The sequence below is a fragment of the Bison bison genome, unplaced genomic scaffold (assembly GCF_000754665.1).
Source record: "Bison bison bison isolate TAMUID 2011002044 unplaced genomic scaffold, Bison_UMD1.0 scf7180017864307, whole genome shotgun sequence".
Classification (NCBI taxonomy): Eukaryota; Metazoa; Chordata; class Mammalia; order Artiodactyla; family Bovidae; genus Bison; species Bison bison.
The window spans coordinates 5,222,535-5,243,010 of record NW_011494879.1 but is presented as its reverse complement, the minus strand read 5'-3'; the positions used below and the strand labels follow the sequence as shown (position 1 = coordinate 5,243,010).

The 20,476-nt window shown below is 48.2% G+C and overlaps 2 protein-coding genes across 2 annotated transcripts in view; one reads left to right on the top strand and one right to left on the bottom strand.

Annotated features, from left to right (window-relative positions):
* ASAP2 (ArfGAP with SH3 domain, ankyrin repeat and PH domain 2) overlaps positions 1-20,476 on the bottom strand; it is a 137,756-nt gene that overhangs the window by 77,927 nt on the left and 39,353 nt on the right. The window contains exon 3 of the mRNA XM_010852043.1: positions 19,133-19,278. Coding sequence (XP_010850345.1) covers positions 19,133-19,278 — 146 coding nt within the window. The remainder of the gene's footprint in view (positions 1-19,132; positions 19,279-20,476) is intronic.
* On the top strand, positions 7-3,116 carry LOC104997343 (E3 ubiquitin-protein ligase KCMF1). Its single transcript, XM_010852042.1, has one exon. It carries the CDS (start codon positions 126-128, stop codon positions 1,269-1,271), a length of 1,146 nt encoding a protein of 381 aa, XP_010850344.1. The 5' UTR covers positions 7-125; the 3' UTR covers positions 1,272-3,116.

Sequence of the window (20,476 nt, the reverse complement as noted above, 5' to 3'; positions counted from 1 at the left end):
GCCCCCGCGGCCGAGCCCGGGAGTCGAGTGGGAGTCGGCCGGCCGGCGCGGGCAGCGCCGGGACCCCACAGGGGACACTGCAGTCGGAGCCCGGGAGGGGCCGCGCCGCCACCGTCTGAACTAGGATGTCCCGACACGAAGGTGTCAGCTGTGATGCATGTTTAAAAGGAAATTTTCGAGGTCGCAGATACAAGTGTTTAATTTGCTACGATTACGATCTTTGTGCATCTTGTTATGAGAGTGGTGCAACAACAACAAGGCATACAACTGACCACCCAATGCAGTGCATATTAACAAGGGTAGATTTTGATTTATACTATGGTGGGGAAGCTTTCTCCGTAGAGCAGCCACAGTCTTTTACTTGTCCCTATTGTGGAAAAATGGGCTATACGGAGACATCTCTTCAAGAACATGTTACTTCTGAACACGCAGAAACATCAACAGAAGTGATTTGTCCAATATGTGCAGCGTTACCTGGAGGCGATCCTAATCATGTCACGGATGACTTTGCAGCTCATCTTACACTTGAACACAGAGCCCCTAGAGATTTAGATGAGTCGAGCGGTGTCCGACATGTACGTAGAATGTTTCACCCTGGCCGGGGGTTAGGAGGTCCTCCTGCGCGCAGATCAAACATGCACTTTCCTAGCAGTTCTACTGGTGGACTTTCTTCTTCTCAGAGTTCATATTCTCCAAGCAATAGGGAAGCCATGGATCCTATAGCTGAGCTTTTATCTCAGTTATCGGGAGTGAGACGTTCTGCAGGAGGACAGCTGAACTCCTCTGGCCCTTCCGCTTCTCAGTTGCAACAATTGCAGATGCAGCTGCAGCTCGAACGGCAGCATGCCCAGGCGGCACGGCAACAACTGGAGACCGCACGCAACGCAACCCGGCGCACTAACACAAGCAGTGTTACCACTACAATCACGCAATCCACAGCAACAACCAACACAGCTAACACAGAAAGCAGTCAGCAAACGATCCAGAACTCCCAGTTTCTTTTAACAAGGTTGAATGATCCTAAAATGTCTGAAACAGAGCGCCAGTCCATGGAAAGTGAGCGCGCAGACCGCAGCCTCTTTGTCCAAGGGCTCCTTCTGTCCACTTTAGTGCGCGAAGAGAGCTCGTCCTCAGACGAGGATGAACGGGGGGAAATGGCAGATTTTGGTGCTATGGGCTGTGTAGATATTATGCCTTTAGATGTTGCTTTAGAAAACCTAAATTTAAAAGAGAGTAATAAAGGAAATGAGCCTCCACCACCTCCTCTTTGATGACATCCCAATTCTCAGACAATGTCCTCTGTGCTGTATTTGCCAATGAAAGTGGACAACAACTATCTTGGGTTTGTTTGGTGATTGTAATTTCAGGTCTGTCACTCTTGTTACATTGTGTACATTCAAAAAGGAAGAGAGAAAATATATATGATAATCATTTCCACTTAACTAATTTTTACTTCTAGCAGGTAAATGTAGGTAGCAGTGCAGGGGTGATCTCTGCTTCCTGCACCCTGACATGCAGAAGGCTCTCGTAATACTCCACATTCAAACTGAAGAGGAAAATGGAAATCTCTAATGAAGCTGCTGTGTGTATTTATGAATATTAATGAATAAAAACTGCTTGGATGGTTTACCTTAACTACTGCATGAGGTTTTTTGCAGCGTGCATGAGTTTTAGTGACCTTGTTATTTAAGAAATTTAAATACAAGGAGTAAAACTTAAAACAAACATAAAAGCCCAAAGCTTTCCCAAACATTATTCAATGGTTACGAGGCAAAAAGAGTTCCTTGACAAAGTAGCTTTTGAATAATGTCTGCCTGAATCACCTTTCTTTGTGTGCCTCCTACGCACAAGCCAGCTCTGCAGTGGACCTGGGGTCGTAGCCGGTGTCGCTCCGCCCTGTGTGGCTGTCCTGTCGCCCTGTCAGTCATCTTCCGTGTGGAGCTCAGCCTGTCTAACTCATCCATAGAAGATACACCAGTACAGCTGCTGTGGGAATCTGCTGCAGGCGTCTGTGTGTCCCGAAAACAAGTCTTGTTCTCTTTGTTGAAAAAGTTCTTTTTGTGGTTGTTGAAAATTTTTTTCAATTGTTAAATATGTTCTATTCAGGTGTAGATGAATTTCATTTATTCACTGTTCAACAAAGTTAACCTGGATTATGTTGTCTTTGTTTTTGAAAATCTCACCTTCTCAATCATATGTTGCGTTATTTATGTATTTGCTTCATAGTTTTGCTGAGACAGATCAGTATCAGGGGAGCTTTGAGGATTTGCCTTCCCAGACTTTGTCAATATATTACAACCAAATTCTTAATGCCAACTTTAGCACCTTTTTATTTATTGGGTTTTTTTTTCAAGCATAAAAAGTAAAGCCTTTTAATTGAATCATGCCACCTATATGCCTATATTATTAATCCTATGTGTAAAAAAAAAATGTACAGCTTTCTTGGGTTTGTTTTGGGGTTTGAAGGGGCTGGGATATTTTTTATTTTCTGTTCCAGTTTTTGTGCATAGACTTTCACAATAGCTCCAAGGCAGGGACAGTGGGTTTGGGGGTCGGGGGGGCAGTTTTTGGAATGTAAATTTAGGACTTTTAAAAAAGGTGCGCACAGCTTCTGATAAATTTATAACTAGACTTAACCTAATCATGTCTTGTTCCAGTGCTCTCTCTCCTCCAAGCCCTTCCCTCTGTCTCCCCTCTCTCCTCCCATCTGTGTTTCTCTGTTTCTTCAACAAGCATACAGACTCGAGCACCCTCCGGTGTTCTCCTGAGAACTGTGAAGTCCATGCTCATTCAGATGTAACCAAAAAAGATGTCACCCCACATTTCTTTAAAAAACAAAACAAAAAACTGTGGCTTCTCCTCCTCTGAAACTTCAGCCTCCAACAATGTCCAGATACCCTAGCTTTGTTTTCTTTAGTCTCTGTGATGGAAAATGTTTTCAAGGAAAATTTTACACAGGCTTCTGGTTACACTAGAAGTCCAGTCCAGTAGGATTTTTTTTTTTTTTTCAATCGGTTGTTAAGAGGTTTCCAAAACCAGTTTTCAAGCTGTGGTCTTTTCACACACATCTTCTGCACATATGTCACACATTTCAATAAAGCATTTTCAAGACTGTTGGCCACTTGGATTTCTTTGGTGTTGGTGAACTAGCCTAAACATTATTCAGAGATTATATATCTCTAACCTATTTTTTTTGTTTTTTTGTTCTTTTCATGCTTGACTTTGAAGGTCCTGATTTTGTATGAATGCATTACTTTGGATGTGAAAAATAGAAATTGTCAATTATGTGCTTTCCCTTTTCTGCACAAATTCTGGGAAAATGTAAGATCCTTCCTTTTTTTAAACATGGTTTGAGGGAACAGCTGTAAGTCCAGTCAGGGCAGTTTAATTTAACTTAGATGATCAATTTGACACTTCAGAAGACCTAAAGGTTCATAAAATTCCATCTCATACAGAATACTGTATATTATTTTTTACCAGATATTTTACAAATACCTCACCTCATCCTGTATGTAATCAATAATAATGTATTAGGGTAGAAAGACACAGATTATCAATATAAAAAATATATTTAAGCCCTTCAAAAAAAAAAAAAATTCAACATTCAAAAAACTAAGATCCTGGCACCTGGTCTCATCACTTCATTGCAAATAGATGGGTAAATAATGAAAACAGTGACGGACTTAATTTTCTTGGACTCCAAAATCACTGCAGATGGTGACTGCAGCCATGAAATTAAAAGATGCTTGCTCTTTTGAAGAAAAGCTATGACAAACCTAGACAGCATATTAAAAAGCAGAGTCATCACTTTGCCGACAAAGGTCCATCTAGTCAAGGCTATGGTTTTCCCAGTAGTCATGTATGGATGTGAGAGTTGGACCATAAAGAAGGCTGAACACTAAAGAATTGATGCTTTTGAACTGTGGTGTTGGAGAAGAGTTTTGAGAGTCCCTTGAACTGCAAGGAGAGTCAACCAGTCAATCCTAAAGGAAATCAACCCTGAATATTCATTGGAAGGACTGTTACTGAAGCTCCAATACTTTGGCCAGCTGATGTGAAGAGCTGACTGACTCATTGGAAAAGGCCCTGATGCTGGGAAAGACTGAAGGCAGGAGGAGACAACAGAGGATTACATGGTTGGATGGCATCACTGCCTCAATGGACATGAGTTTGAACAAGCTCTGGGAGATGAAGGACATGGAAGCCTGGCGTGCTGCGGTCCATGGGGTGACAAAGAGTCGGACGCGACTGAGTGAGTGAACTGAACAACAATAAGAGACAGAATCTAGAGATACATTAATAGCTTTAAACATCACATTATGAATGTGGGAATTTGTTAACTCATTCAGCATGTATTTATTGAGCACCTATTTTACAGACAGCAGAAAGCTGGCTACAAATGAACAAATCAATGTTTGCCATTTCAGAGCAAGAATAAATATGTTGTTGTTGTTCAGTCGTTAAGCCGTGTCCAACTCTTTGCGACCCCATGGACTGCAGCACACCAGGCTTGCCTGTCCATCATCAACTCCCGGAGCCTACTCAAACTCACGTCCATCAAGTCAGTGATGCCATCCAACCATCTCATCCTCTGCTGCTCTCTTCCTCCTGCCTTCAATCTTTCCCAGCATCAGGGTCTTTTCCAATGGGTCAGCTCCTCAAATCAGGTGCCCAAAGGATTGGAGTTTCAGCTTCAGCATCAGTCCTTCCAATGAACATTCAGGGTTGATTTTTTTTAGGGTTGACTGGTTTGATCTCCTTGCAGTCAAAGGGACTCTCAAGAGTCTTCATAAATATGTAGACACCAAGAATTAAACGAAAGTGTAAGACACACGACATGCAACATGCTGGACTCTGTACAGATACTAGTGGTTCTGAGCAGTCAGGTGGGCTGACTTGGGCTTGGAAAAAACGTGACTGTTCCAGTTCCTAAGCCTCAACTCTGTCCCTTTGTCCACTGGACTGCAGAGTCCTGGCTGGAGTTGGACAGGTCAGTCCTGAGTGCTGCCTGGACGAGGCCAGTGTAAGACCAGGAGCAGCAGGAATGGCCTGAGGAGGGGGCATCAGAGCCGCTTAGGGCAGAAGGCTGAACTAAAGATACTGGAACAAACAGATACACGGTGGGTTGGGGGAAAAAAAGAATAAGGTGCCTGCTGATTAAAACTTGTGTTTCTAGGAAGAACTCCGGTGTGTTTCTACGAGGTGCATTACGTGTGAGTGCATGCATGAACGAGAGAAAAACAAGGTTCTGCAGAGCAGGGAAGAAGAACAGTACCCAGAATTTGTTTACTTGTCTATTTTAGGACTGTTACCAGGAGTTCCCTGGCAGTCCAGTGGTTAGGACTCCGCGCTACCACTGCAGAGGGCCTGGGTTCAACCCCTGGTCAGGGAACTAAAATCTCACAAGCTGTGTGGTGTGGACCAAAAAAAAAAAAAGACTTTATTATTATTTCTTATTATTTTTTTAATTGAAATAAGAAGTCGGGTAGTGAGGACAGGTATTAGGTGAGAAGAGGTAAACTTGGCTTCAGCATCCAAGAATTAAACATTAGAGTAAAAAGCTAAGAACATGCAAACACAGGGCCCGCTTTCACGCTGGACACTGGGGACAAGGTGGGCGTGACACGCAACAGCCATCACAGCCATGACGACAGTGATGGAGGCGGCACACGGGGCACTCAGGGAGCAATGGGAGATGGAGCAGGTGAGAGGGCTTGGGCGACAAAGACGCATTAGACAGAAGCTCGGTCCTCATGACTCACCGTTTAGTAAGGAAGATGAAGCATGTATGTGCCACACGGAAACCCTATGAGCCATAAATAGAACACCACGGAATTGCTCAGAAGAGAGAATCGCTTTCAGTTTGAACACCAGGGAAATCTTTTGCTGACGGGGGATTACATGGGACGGACCTTCAAAGACGGGGAGGACTCTGCTGTGGGAGCGGGTGGAGGGCATCCCGGCACAGGACCCGAGCAGAAGGGAAGCACCTCAGCCAGGTGGGAGGAGGGGGCAGCGGAAGGTAAGAGCTAGAAAGAGCAGTCCGGAGAGGATCCCACCAAGGGGGTTCCGGCCCTCCTTCCAGCCACTTCTCTTTCTGGGGTTACTTAAGTGATCTAAAATAAGAAGCTATTACTTCTCTAATTAGAACATAATTAGCAAAAATTACTACAAAAGAGATGGAAAGTAGATCAGTAGTTGCCTGGGGCTGGGGGTGGAAATGGGGATTAACTATGAGGGGACGGGAAGGACCTTACAGTGGGGGGGCGGGGGTGAGGAAATGTCCCCAAATTGATTCGAGGTCGCGGCTGCACACTTGGTAAAGCTACTAGAAATCTCTGACTTGTAGAAATGGGATGGGTGAATTTTATGATATACAATACAGCTCATAAAGCTGCTTTTCCTTTTTTAAAGAAGAAACTGTTAGGAACATATGCAGAGCTGCAACAAGCAAAGCACCCCACCCGCACTCCCGGCCCCAGCCTCTGCCTGCCCTTTGCATCTACCTGCTCTCATACGCAACCTGAACAACACACAATGACTCAGCGTGAGCGTCCAGGAAATGACTGGTCCAGGTCTCCGGCTGAGCCCTGAACCGTGTGCGGAGCCCAGGTGTCCTGTCTGGGACAGGAAGGACCAGCTCCGGGCCTCCCTCGGACAGCCTGTACCAGAGCTGTCCCGCAGTCTCAGGTCCACAGCTGAACAAACCATCCCCATTCCGGCCACGAGAGGTGAAAACCACAGCCAAGGGCTCACCGCACATACGTCGTGTTCAATGGCTCCAGCCTCAACTTACCAGCAACGCAACCGTTATGATCTATGGGAAGAATTAAAACTACCCCTGGGCGACCCAACGCGAATATTTTCCTTAGCACCGAGCAAGCACTGGGCTTTCTCTTATCCTCTGACTTTTCTGACTTAGTTTTAACAAGTAAAACGGCTTTTCTGAAACACCAAGCTCGATCTGAGTACAAATTATGACTCTTAATCGCTGCTAGTAAGTACGGATCCAACACCGAGAGCACACAGGCAATCTTTAACAGTCCTCCCCTTCTCTGTCTTCCCTTTTCCTGGGTTCACTTGGATATGTCTTGACAAGAAGAATTGATAAGTGATCAAATGTCTGTAATCTCAGAAGGAGAAGAATGAGTCAGTCATGGAGAGACAGGCAGACAGGCTATCAGAGACCAAGGGCGGCCTCGGTAATGTCACAGCTGATCAGCAGAGACAGATAAGGAGATGGGGGCAGTGGGGGAATACAGCCAGACAGCAGCCATCTTTCCACAGGGCTTCTTCCTAATTATTATGTTTTGGTCTCAAAATTCCTCGACCCTAGCTTTGCCACTTTCATACTCTAAAATCCGCTCCCGCCCCAACACTTCCCCTGACACAGGGGCAAGGTCTCAGCTGCTCCTTCAGCTCATCACTGGTCACCAGCAGCTGCTGAGCCAGGCAAAGCTCCGCCCCTGGTCCCAGCCTGACCCCCAGGACCCCGCAAGCATTCCCCTTCCCAACTCGGGCAGCGAGTACACCTGCACTGCCCTGGAGATCCGTCCAGAAGCCTGAAGCTAGAAAGTATTCTCACATCTCAGCGCACTATTCTCAGGAGCAGCAAAGAGAAGACCCTTGGACTGCAAGGAGATCCAACCAGTCCATCCTAAAGGAGATCAATCCTGAATACCCCCTGGAAGGACTGATGCTGAAGCTGAAACTCCAATACTTTGGCCACCTGATGCAAAGAACTGACTCACTGGAAAAGAACCTGATGCTGGGCAAGACTGAGGGCAGGAGGAGAAAGGGATGACAGAGGATGAGATGGTTGGATGGCATCATCAACTCTATGGCCATGAGTCTGAGCAAGCTCCAGGAGATGGTGAAGGACAGGTAAGCCTGGCGTGCTACAGGTCATGGGGTTGCAAAGAGTCCAAATGACTTAGCAGCTGAACAACAAACAACAAGAAGACTCAGGACAAAAGCTGCTGGGCAGAATCTTCTTGGCTTTTGAGTCTAGAAAAGAATAGGTCTTTTAAGGGCTCTCCTCAAAAACCCTTCATAGTGGCCAACTCTTCACGGACAATCAGTGTTTCCTTAAAAGGCCATATATAAAACATGGCTAAAGTGCCTTACCTGAAATGCAGCTGTGTCACGTAAGCTTATTTTAATATGCCTAATCTATGAAAGCAGAGACTGAAATGACAACACTGGGATCTGCAGGGTTTTGTTTCCTTTTTAACTTGAGCAAATGCTGCTCAATCACAGAGTTCAGTTCAGTTCAGTTCAGTTGCTCAGTCGTGTCTGACTCTTTGCGACCATATGGATTGCAGCACACCAGGCCTCCCTGTCCATCACCAATTCCCGGGGTTTACTCAAACTCATGTCCATTGAGTTGGTGATGCCATCCAACCATCTCATTCTCTGTCATCCCCTTCTCCTCCTGTCTTCTATCTTTCCCAGTATCAGGGTCTTTTCCAATGAGTCAGTTCTTTGCATCAGGTGGCCAAAGGATTGGAGCTTCAGCTTCAACATCAGTCCTTCCAATGGATATTCAGGACTGACTTCCTTTAGGATGGACTGGTTGGATCTCCTTGCAGTTCAAGGGACTCTCAAGAGTCCTCTCCAACACCACAGTTCAAAAGCATCAATTCTTTGGTGCTTATCTTTCTTTTTAGTCCAACTCTCACATCCATACATGACTACTGGAAATCACAGAGTTAAGGAGGTAAAGTCAAGACTTCAAGAAGGGCAAAAACCTGTTCACACGTGCACACCTCTGTGTGGGAGGGCAGAGAGCTCAAAGACCTCAGATCTCACTGCTTCGAACAAGGGCATTCCTAGCAGAGGCTTTGGCATGAGCCAAGGACATGCACGGAGGAAACAGGCTGCACCCGCCTGGAGCTGCGAAGTCTTCTCCAGGAGCTGGAGCCTGAGACCCGGGGCAGGGAGAGAGAGAGAGTGTGTGTGTGTGCATGCATGTGTGTGCGCTGCAGGGTGTGTTACAGTAGTAGGAAAGGCTTTACACCTGTGCAGTCCATTACAAAAGACACTAGCTACACAGGTCCATCCAAAGTGAAGTGGCTTAAAACTGAATCAAGTTAGAAACTGAGTTCCTCAGCTGTGCTAGCATGTTTCAGGTGCACAAGAGCCACAGGTGGTGAGTGGCTTCTGATACTGGATAGAGCAGATGCAGACCATGTCCATCGACATACGGTTCTGGTGGACAGCAGTGCTTTACATGAGCAACCTCAAGAAAACGTTAAGCAGCTCTGAGGTATAACTAATGTCTCAGTACAATAATCTGCCCACATTAGTGTGGGCATTATGATGGGTACACGCACCCAGAAAACCACTGCCCAAATCCAGATAGTGAATGCACCCGTCACCCCCGGGGCCTTTCTGCAGTCCCTACCTCCCAGCTGCTCATTCCTCCATCTCCGTCTCCAGGCAACAGCTGATCTGCTTCTGTCTTCACAGAGTAACCTGCATTTTCCAGGGCTTCACATACGTGAAATCCTACACCGTGCACTGCTTTCTGCCGGCTTTTTTCATCCTTGCTTTGAGAGCCATCAGTGTTGTTGCATCAGTGGCTCCCTCCCATTCCTGTGAAACAGTTTTCCATCACCTGGCTTATCCACAAGTTTCTGAGTTCTTCCCAATCTGGGAGCTGCTACAGATCTTACAAAGGGCCTCCTTCCCTGGTAGCTCAGACGGTAACAAATCCGCCTGTGATGCAGGACATCTGGGTTCCATTCCTGGGTCGGAAGGCCAAACACCTGCGCCCCCTGGAGGTGCCCACCCTCCACGATGTGCCGTCTATGTCGGGGTTCCCTATTTCCAGTCCATAGAGCAGTTCCTCAGAGACACACAGGAAAACCTGACAAAGGAAAACCACCTAGCCCACTTTCATTTTTGGAGATTTTTCCCCAGGGGCTGGTGAAAACACTGCCGAAGGCCCACCACGCATGCACACACGTGCACACACCACACAGTGTCTTGCGTGCTCTCTCACGTGGGGCCCTCATGAACACACGCACCCAGGCCTGGTTCTTGGCAGCAGAGTCACTCTGATGGTTTGTTTAATTAAAAAGGGAGATGGGGAGCCCACGCAGTTCCTGAGTGTTTAACGCAAACTGAAAGATCAAAACCAGGCAGCTGCCAAAAACACTGGCAACTTTCACACAAGAAAGAGGGGAGACAGCTGACCCGGTTTCTGCCTTTAGCGCTGCGTCTCTGGCAGTCACTCCGCTTTGATCTTTCAGGTTTTAAGTGCAGAGAAAATAGCGACCCTCTTCCACTGGGGAGCAGATGATGAAATGACCCACCGCAGCCCACCTACAGCCATGTGGTCAACTCTGAGGCGCGGGGGCCGGCACAGAAAAGCCCAGGACTCATCAATCCACAGTGTCTTCTAAGACCCACGTGACGTTAAAACTGCTGAGTTAAGCCATCACCAAAAACGAAAGCACCTTTTCCAACGCATCAGCTCTGAGAACTTGAGGGTGGACACACAGCCGAGTGTACACTCTGGTATCCCGGCCTCAGTCTCCCCGGGGGAAGATGGGAAGTGGTCCACTGGGCTGTCCTTAGCACAGCTGGTTCCGACACCAAGCTCAGTGTCACCAGGACTGATAAATGCGAATGGAGGGTGAACTCTGGGAGACGGTGCCCAGCAGAGAGTGTTCTAGCAGCTATTCAGGTGCTGTCACTGGGTGAAGCTCGAGAACCACAATTCAGCAGGTGTATGTGGGGCCTGTGTCTTTTAACTAGTTGCAGATGCTGCTGCTGCTGGTCCACGGACCATACTTTGAGAATTTCGGCTCTCAGGTGATGCTTCTCAGACTAGAATGGGCTGATTTGTGCCCTGGGAAAATGGAGTTCGGCAGGCCTAGCAGACAAGGGCCTGGGGGTTGGGGGTGGGGTCCTGCGTTTCTAAGTAGCTCCAGTTGACTCCACTTGAGTGCAAGGCTAGGGCTCTCTGAGGGCAAGACGAGGCTCTGGGGATGGCAAATGAAACAAATGATGTCCAAGAGCTTTGTAAACCAGAATTTACAAGTACTGATGTAGCTTGTCAAATTTTAGGTTTAAAGGAGGGCTTCCCTGGTAGCTCCAGGGGTAAAAAATCTGCCTGCAATGCAGGAGACAGGGGTTTGATCCCTGGGTCAGGAAGATCCCCTGGAGAAAGAAATGGCAACCTGCTCCAGTATGTTTGGCCTGGAAAATCCCATGGTCAGAGGAGCCTGGCAGTCTACAGTCTAAGGGGTCACAAAGGGTTGGACACACTGAGCGACGAACAGTTTCACTTTTAAGGTAAGGGATGTGTTCATGAACTTGGTGAAGGGCCTAGACGTGGACGGACCCTGGGATAGCCCCTAGAACCCCCCCCCGCCTCTACCGAGGACCCAAGCACCTGAGGCTGTGAGAGTCACCTCGACACCTTCTGAGGTCGCACCGCAGGCCTCCGCGGCATTCGTACAGGGCTGGGCCGGCCCACACAGCATCCTAATCAAAGTAGCCCTGATGGGAGCAGTGAGTGCTTCCTGCCCAGGGAACTGGGTGCCCTCAACAGGCACTCGCTCACTCTTCTCAGCTGAGCTCTCCTCCTGGGCCCGCCCCTCCAGGGCTTTTCCCACCCTCTCTGACCTTGAGGAGTCAGTGTACCATAGGAGTTACAATGAAGTGGCCCTGCCTTTCTGAAAAAAAAAAAAAAAAAGAATCGAAGTACAACGCGTACACAGTAGTGTCTGTGCTGCAACCAAACACAGGCTCTGACAGTAAGAGGCCCTACTGCTTTTGTTGTTTTGGTCCGACTAAGGACACGCTCTCATTTGGGTCAGGAATCTGTAAGTATAGGAAACAGCTTGCAGTGCTGAAGTCTTGTGGTGTTCTTGTTCAGTCATTCAGTTGTGTCCAACTCTACAATACCACGGACTGCAGCACGCCAGGCTTCCCTGTCCTTCCCCATCTCCCGGAGTCTGCTCAAACTCATGTCCATTGAGTCGGTGATGCCATCCAACCATCTCATCCTCTCTTGCCCTTTTCTTCTGTCTTCAATCTTTCCCATCAACCAGGGTCTTTTCCAACAAGTCAGCTCTTCGCATCAGGTGGCCAAAGCATTGAAGCTTCAGCTTCAGCATCAGTTTCCTTCCAGTGAATATTCAGGGCTGATTTCCTTCAGGATTGGCTGGTTTGATCTCCTTGCTGTCCAAGGCACTCTCAAGGGTCTTCTTCAGTGAAGAGAATTTCCAAGCATGTATCAGACCAGACAAAAATCATTCACAGCAGAGGTTTCCAGGTGTCCAACATGACTGTCAGTAGGTCCATCCAGAACTCTGTTCCCCTAGGAAAGCCCCAGCCTTCAAGCCCTCCCATTCAGACATCACAGACTCCTACTCTGTGTACAACCTAAGCAGCTGGTCATGGCGTTCTCCAGCTCACAGTGCTGGGGAAGCAGGCACTAAGAGAGGTGGAGACCAGCAATTAGCGCGGCAAACAGTGTCAGGATATTAAAAAAAAAAAACAGACCTTGAAAATGGAAATCTGAGTCTGACACCAGTCTAAGGGCAGTTACTCCTACACAGCAGGTACCAGGCACTGGGGGGGTTTCTCTAGAGTTCAGCACAGCTCCTTAATTTATGCCCTAGACAACTGTACATCATTACTTTGCCAACAAAGGTCTGTCTAGTCAAAGCTATGGTTTTTCCAGTAGTCATGTATGGATGTGAGAGGTGGACTGTAAAGAAAGCTGAGCACCGAAGAATTGATGCTTTTGAACTGTGGTGTTGGAGAAGACTCTTGAGAGTCCCTTGGACTGCAAGGAGATCAAACCAGTCTATTCTAAAGGGGATCAGTCCTGAATATTCATTGGAAGGACTGATGCTGAAGCTGAAACTCCAATCCTTTGGCCACCTGATATGAAGAACTGACTCACTGGAAAAGACCCTGACGCTGGGAGAGATTGAAGGCGGGAAGAGAAGGGGACGACAGAGGATGAGATGGTTGGATGGCATCACTGACTCAATGGACATGAGTTTGAGTAAATTACAGAGTTGGGGATGTGGACAGGGAGTGCTGCAGTCCATGGGGTCACAAAGAGTCGGACATGACTGAGCGACTGAACTGAACTGAGACAACAGTAAACCTTCCTCCTCTAAAGATGAAATTACGATCAATGCCTCCGCTGAATAAATACTGTAGGGCATTTGAAAACAAACGGAAAACAGACATAGAAAGCAAACTTACGGTTATCAGAGGAGACAGCGGGGACAGGGGCACATTTGGAGTTTGGAATTAACACACACACACTACAGATAAAACACAGGAACAACAGGCTGTACAGGGAACTATAGTCAGAGTCTTATAATAACCTACAAAGGAGAAGAATCTGAAAAAGAATATACCTGTATAACTGGATCACTCTGCTACACACTGAAACTAACACAATGCTGTAAATTAACTCTATTGCAATTTTTAAAAATGCTTTAAGAAGAGAAAGAATGTAAGACATTTTCAGTAGACACGAAAGCAGGAGAAAGTTTACGGGATCATTGAGGCTGAGGGCCTCTGCTTAAGTGAGCTCCACATTGAGCAAAACGCGATGAGCTTTGTTATTGTGGAGAATCAGCATCTACTGCCTCAGGCCTCCATGTTGGGCCTTGCCTGCATCACAGGGACAAAGCCACACTCTTCCCAACAACCTTACTAGCTCTTTGCTCTGTTGCTATTTACGTCTTCTAATTCCAATTGTGTATTAAAAAAAAATTTTTTTTTTAACTTCCGTGCACGTTGGTCAGTGGGACTTTAGGTTCCTCTTTCCATGTGAGTGAAGTGAAATTCCTCAACCCCTGGGCCGCTGTCAGCTCTCACCCTGGAGCTCCTTCCTGGGCCATGCTATCACCTGGGGCAGGTTTATGATCTGAGGGTATGTGTTTCATGAGCCTTTCTCTGAAAACAGAGCTGGACACGACATACCTGCAACTGAACTTTCAGGAAATCTGTCCTTTCACGCAGCCCCTCACTAAAAGGCCACTTATTTTAAAAATTATTTTTAATTGGAGGAACACTGCTTTACAATATCGTGTTGGCTTTTGCTCAGTCAACCATGTCCGACTCTCTGCAACCTTATGGACTGTAGCCTGCCAGGCCCCTCAGTCCATGAGATTCTCCTGGAAAGAGGACTGGAGTGAGTGAGCTTCCGTGCCCTCCTCCAGGGGATCTTCCCGACCCAGGGATCAAACCCAGGTCTCCGCATTGCAGGCGGATTCTTTACCACTGAGCCACCAGGGAAGCCCTGGCTTCTGCCAAACACCAGCATGAAATCAGTCATTCGTATACCTATACACCCTCCCTCTTGAACCTCCCTCCCACCTCCTAGCCCAGCCCACCCCCTGGCTTGTCACTGAGCACTGGACTTGAGCCACCTGCGTCATACAGCAAATTTCCAGCAGCTCTCTAATTTTACACATGGTAATGTATATGTTTCAATGCTACTCTCTCAATTCATCCCACCCTCTCCTTCCACCCTCTGGTGCTCGCAAGCCTCTTCTCTATGTCTGCGTTTCCACCTCTGCCCTGCAAACAGGCTCGTCAGTACCCTCTTTCTAGATTCCATATATATGCATTAATAAACAGTATTTGTCTTTCTCTTTCTGACTGACTTCACTGTGTAGAATAGGCCCTAGGTTCATCCATCCGATTAGAACTGAGTCAAATGCATTCAGAAGGCACCCTTGTAACACTGAAGCAGCCCTGAAAAACCTTTCGAGGAACACAGGAAACTGCGCTGACTTTATCACCAGCCTGACTTCACACCTGTTACATTTCTGGGGGCAACCTTGCTTTTTGCTTTCTCCTGAATTACTGCAGAGAGAATTCATAGCCTCTCTGAAGGTGAGAATCTCACCCATTAGTAACAAAATCATCACTCTCTATTAAGTTAGCTTTTCTCTGGGAGATGTTCTAACTGCTTTATAAACATTCTTTCATCCTGAAGAGCAGGTAGGTGGTAATTATTCTTTCTGGACGAGGAGGTAAAACTGAAGGTCTTGGCCATGTGGAATTGAAATGGTTTTTGAATGCCTGAGAGAAAAGCAAAAGCCAGGCTTTTAAAACAAGAGATAGAACAGATTTGACCAAAATAGGAGTAAGAATGGTATACAAAATACCAAAAAAGGAGAATTCTCCTATAAGCAGCTCACTCTCAGTGATAGCTTCTTAGAGGCCCCTTGGCATCCCTAAGGCCACAGACCTGCAGCACCAACCCTGACAGGGGCACCTGGCCTGGGAACGTGAATTTGCACACAAATAAGATATCTGCTTGGAAACAGGATAGTAAAAAGTAAAAACCAAAATGACAGTTATGCACCTGGACTCAGAGCTACTGCTGTCTGAGTTGTAGTAAACTGCTTTTGCTTAGTCACTCAGTCGTGTCTGACTCTTTGGCAACCCCATGGGCTGTAGCCCATCAGGCTCCTCGGTACATGGAATTCTCCAGGCAAGAATGCTGGAGTGGGTTGCCATTCCCTTCTCCAGGGGATCTTCCTGACCCAGGGATCGAACCCATGTCTCCTGCATCGTAGACAGGTTCTTTACCGTCTGAGCCACCAGGGAAGCCCTGTAATAAGTTACCTGACCACAGTAACACAGACATGACACCTGTGTGCTGGGTTTCTAATTTACCAACAGCTGTTCCCACTGATCCCTGTTATCCTGATGCTGGCCAGGTGAGGCAGGGTGGTTTTCTCACCCCTGTTTCAGGATGAGGCAGCTGCGGTGTCAGGCGCCTCACGGCTGCAGCAATACAACCCAGGGGCCTGTCTTTATGCCACATTTTTCCCTGCATTGCCTTCCCTTTTGTTCTGTCCCTTTTTCCTCCCAAGGAGGTGACAAGGGGCCTAAATTCCTTTAAATACCAAGAGGAAAGGGCATGGGATTGGGGTTTTAAGACCCAGATGTGACTCCTAACTGTCCCTGGCGGGGATTCTGATGTGCCCTGGGTGGCAGAACCATGGGGTAGTGGCCGCACGTGGCAGCGTATGCGTCACAATGTCCAGGCCCTGCTCTGCTTTTAGTTTTGCAGAAAATCAAGAAACGAAGGGGCTGCTTTTGTCTAGCTGCGCGGCTGCTCATGTTAAAGCTGAGGACAAGCTACTTCACGTAGGATCCACCATATGGATCGATGCAGGTGGGCTCGTCTACACCTGGAGGCGCACGTCCAAAGGCTGGCAAGGACTGCAAGCCGCCGGGAGGAAGATGAGCTCTTTAAACCAGGAGGGCCTCAGTTACCTAACCTTCAAAGTGGGGACAATACTGACTCACCTTATGGGATTGTTACAAGGATGAAATAAGCTAAGATATGCAAAAGCAACTGGCTGTGCTCCTAACAAAACCAGGCATGGCGTCATCATCTCCATCTCACAGCTGAGAAAACCCGAGTGGAGATCAGCTGAAAGAAGACCCAGGGCTGGCTGCTTGGGGTGGGGGACAGACCCTGGCCCCTGGCCTCCCTTTCCTGCCTCCACGCCGCCCGCTCAGTCGCGGCGCTGACTTTTCCCTTCTCCGTCCTCGTGGGACCCCTTTTACTGCTTTTTTTTCTGGTTGGATCCTGGTCCCTGACTCACACATCTTCCTCTTTTTTGGCTTCCCTCTTCACGGTGCTCAAGCACAACCTCTAGGAGTTTCAGAGAAATGACGCTTGGGAGCTTTGCATGCCTGAAACGTCTCTTAAGTCCACTTTCACGCTCAGGTGCTGGGTCTCATTCTAGGTTAGACTATGTTCCCCAGGATTTTAGCAGCAACGTTCCAGACCTTTCAAAGTTTCCAGGGTTACTGTTGCGGAGAAGGCGATGGCACCCCACTCCAGTACTCTTGCCTAGAAAATCCCATGGATGGAGGAGCCTGGTAGGCTGCAGTCCATGAGGTCGCGAAGAGTCAGACACGACTGAGCGACTTCACCTTCACTTTTCACTTTCATGCATTGGAGAAGGAAATGGCAACCCACTCCAGTGTTCTTGCCTGGAGAATCCCAGGGACGGGGGAGCCTGGTGGGCTGCCGTCTATGGGGTCGCACAGAGTTGGACACAACTGAAGTGACACAGCAGCAGCAGCAGCAGCAGCAGGGTTACTGTTGAGACAGCCAGTGCCATGGTGATGCTTTCTGAAGGCATTTAAGGTCTCTCACCACTTCGGAGGGGATGCCTTGGGGTGGGCAGGTCCTTTCCCTCACTGCCCTGGGCCCTTCCATCTAGTTTCAGGAACTGTCTTACACTCGGTTGAGCTCACACGCAGCTTCACTTGGTTGTCCTCTTCTCTCTCCTAGTCTCTTATTGTAAAACACCTGTCAGTTGGACAATGGACCTTGAGGATTAATCCCCGACCCATCCTTTAACTGCTCCCCTACTTGTTGGCCTTGGTTGGTCCTTTTGATCTATTTTTGAGAGACTTGGCTTACTCTATCCCTTCTTGTAGGATTTCCAATGTCACATTTTCCTACATTAACTGTCTCCCCCTCTTTAATGACAAGCTGTATCCCACTCTCCCTTCCGATTTCTTTTGAGGAATTAAATGCAGCTTCTTTAAAGTTATCTTCTGTTCTGTGCATTGTCTGTTCCCCCCTCAGATCTTCCTTCTGTTTATTTTGGTCTCTTTGATTCTGGGGGCAGTTCATTCATATTTAAGAGGGAGGCATGTGGCAGCTGGCTGGCAGCTCAGTGAGACAGAAAGGGGCTTACCTCCCGAGGGGCTGGGGGATTAGGGGCTTGGGGGATTAGTCCACAGGCTGGTTTTACACTAGAAGACCCCCCGCATGTCAGTGTCTAAAGAGAACTCCCCAGCGACCATGCAGTTTCTCCAGTTGGGGGGGTGGGGGAAGGAAAGAAAAGTTCCCCTGTGACTCAGCGGTGAGGCCCTAACAAGCCAAGTGCCGGTGCCCGGGGAGGGAGTGGGGCTGGAAGGGGGGCGCCGGGCTCCAGGTATGGTCCGCGTGCCATCAGCCTGTCACCTGACAAACGGGAGACAAACATGACAACAGCCCCAAGAGGCTCCAGATTAACCCGAGTAAAGAACTTCAGCACAGCAACGGCTTCTTACTCTTACCATTTCCAACTGAAACATTTCACGAGAGAGGACACGGAGAGAGACCGAGAGAGCCGTAATGATCTGGTCCTCTCCCCTCCTGGTTATTAACCCCCACGCTGTGGTCCCTTGTCTCCGCCCTTCCAAGGCCAGATGTCCAAACCAGCCACCATCACCACTGCAAGAATGAGGAGCTCGTTTCTCACTTGTTATGAGCTTGCTGACAGGACAAACGGAAAAGACGCTGTTGTTTGTGACCTACACAGAAAGCATTATTGAGTTCTTGACCTGGTCTGGTTGTCCATGACCTCTGGGAGAAGCTAAGGAGAGAAAAACAGGAAAGAGATGCCGGGACCATCCCCGAGTACGTTCCCCTCATGGAAGAAACCGCCCAAAGGGTCACACCCCCTCCCTCTCAGGCTGCCCACTTCTTCAGAATTCGTCTCCCATAACGGGGGTGACACAGGGCTGCCAAGCACAAGAAAGAGCCCATTCACCCCGTTTTACCCAGCTCCTACCACAGGCAGGAACTACTCAGTCCATACTTCCGTTTGCTTTAAAAAGTGAGTTTTTTTCTTAGGTTCTGCATTTGGGAGCATGAATGGCCTTTAAATATTCACGGTCATTTCTGGGCTTTGATTAAAGGTTACCTTGCTGTGTAAGATGAGTTTGAAACACATCTATTAAATCCTGGAAGTTTAAATACCTACTTTAATCACCAGAAACAGGCTTACTCTGCCCAGTTAAGAAACTACTGAAAATTGAACTCAGAGCCCCTTAAGAAGATGAATGCATTTATCCATTTTGAGCCTGAGCTGTGCACCTGTAAAACACCGAGTTAAATTTTAAAAAAGTCTCACTAGAGTAAAAATTGCAATTCTAAAATTATTCCAAAGTGACCTAACGTACATAGAAAATATAATTCTTTTAGGTACTGCAGGTAGGAAACATATTCCTCGTTCATCAGGCAAACCTCAATTACCATCTATGGAGCCCCCTTCCTGGCCAGAGCGTCGGCCGGCACTTTCCGCACCACCTGTTCACCGCACACGCTCATGACACTCACCAGGTTTTTGAACAGCGCCGTCAGCTCCTTTGTAAACACTGAGAACTTGAGGAACGCGCTCCCCAGGTCCGGGTCATCTCTGCACACGCAGTTGCCCCCGAACTTCTCCAGCGCCTGTGTGTACTGCTCTTCGTTTTCCACGTGTGCTGCAACAGTAACGGGAGAGGCACGGTCAGGGCATCAGCACTCCAGGCCTGCCCTCTGCCAGGTCCTGACATGTGAGCAAAATTGGACCTGTTAAAAGCCTGAAAATCTGAGAAAAGTCAAGTTGCACCAGGGACAGAAATAACTCTGCCGTCCCAACAACCACCCATCGGAGCAGCGTGCGTGTGTGAGTGCTCAGTTGTGTCTGACTCTGCGACCCTATGGACTGTAGCTCACCAGGCTCCTCTGTCCATGGTATTTCCCAGGCAAGAATACTCAAGCGGGTTGCCATTTTCTCCTTGAGGTTATTTTCCTGACCCAGGGATCAAACGTGTATCTCCTACATTGGCAGGAGGATTCTTTACCACTTGAGCCACCAGGGAAGCCCCCAATCACGCCAGCAACAGACCCCAAAGAACAAGCAGGATGACCAGGAGGGAGGCACCTCACACAAGTCCCATGGTCTCCAGCTGATGCGATGAGATCCCAAGGGGACCTCCCCCCATGGCCCCACAATCTCTAACTGATGCGATGAAATCCCAAGGCGACGCCCCCTCCACCCCTCACGGCCCACATGATTGCAGGACTCGCAGCCCATAGCCCTAGTCCTCTCCTGGAACCCAGCCTCTGGTAGGACACTCAGCCAGCCACACACCCTGGCTTCTCCTGCAACACAGGCGAGCCACAGTCCTTGGAGCACAGGCTGGGGCACCTCTCCTCATGACATACCCTCTGCCCGGGAGCCCTGCCCTCCTCTCCAGGCCTTCCATGCCCCCACCCACGTCCTCAACACCATCCTGGCCTTGTACTCAGCATGGTAAGCATGCAACCACCTGGGAAGCGTGGTCCCCAACACACCGGGTGCTTACAGGGGAGGGACTAAGTCTTATTCATCTTTGTGCTTGAGATGTAAGACCACATATGTGTTGTCTGAATGAAAAAAGCAAACCCTGGTCACCCATCTGAAGGTGTTTTATCACCATTAGGCTCCAAGGCAGCAGTAGCTTAATGCGTGAAAAGCCTAGGTTCTGAGTCTCCAACTCTGAGGGTCCCAGGCCCCATGGGACATCAAAATCATACATGGATCCTTGTCAAATTGCAGAAGCCAGAGTCCCATCTCAGGGTTAGAAGCAGGGTGGGAAGGGGACACGGAATTCTGGTTAGCCAATGTGGCTGGATGTGAGCCCTCACTTCAGGGCC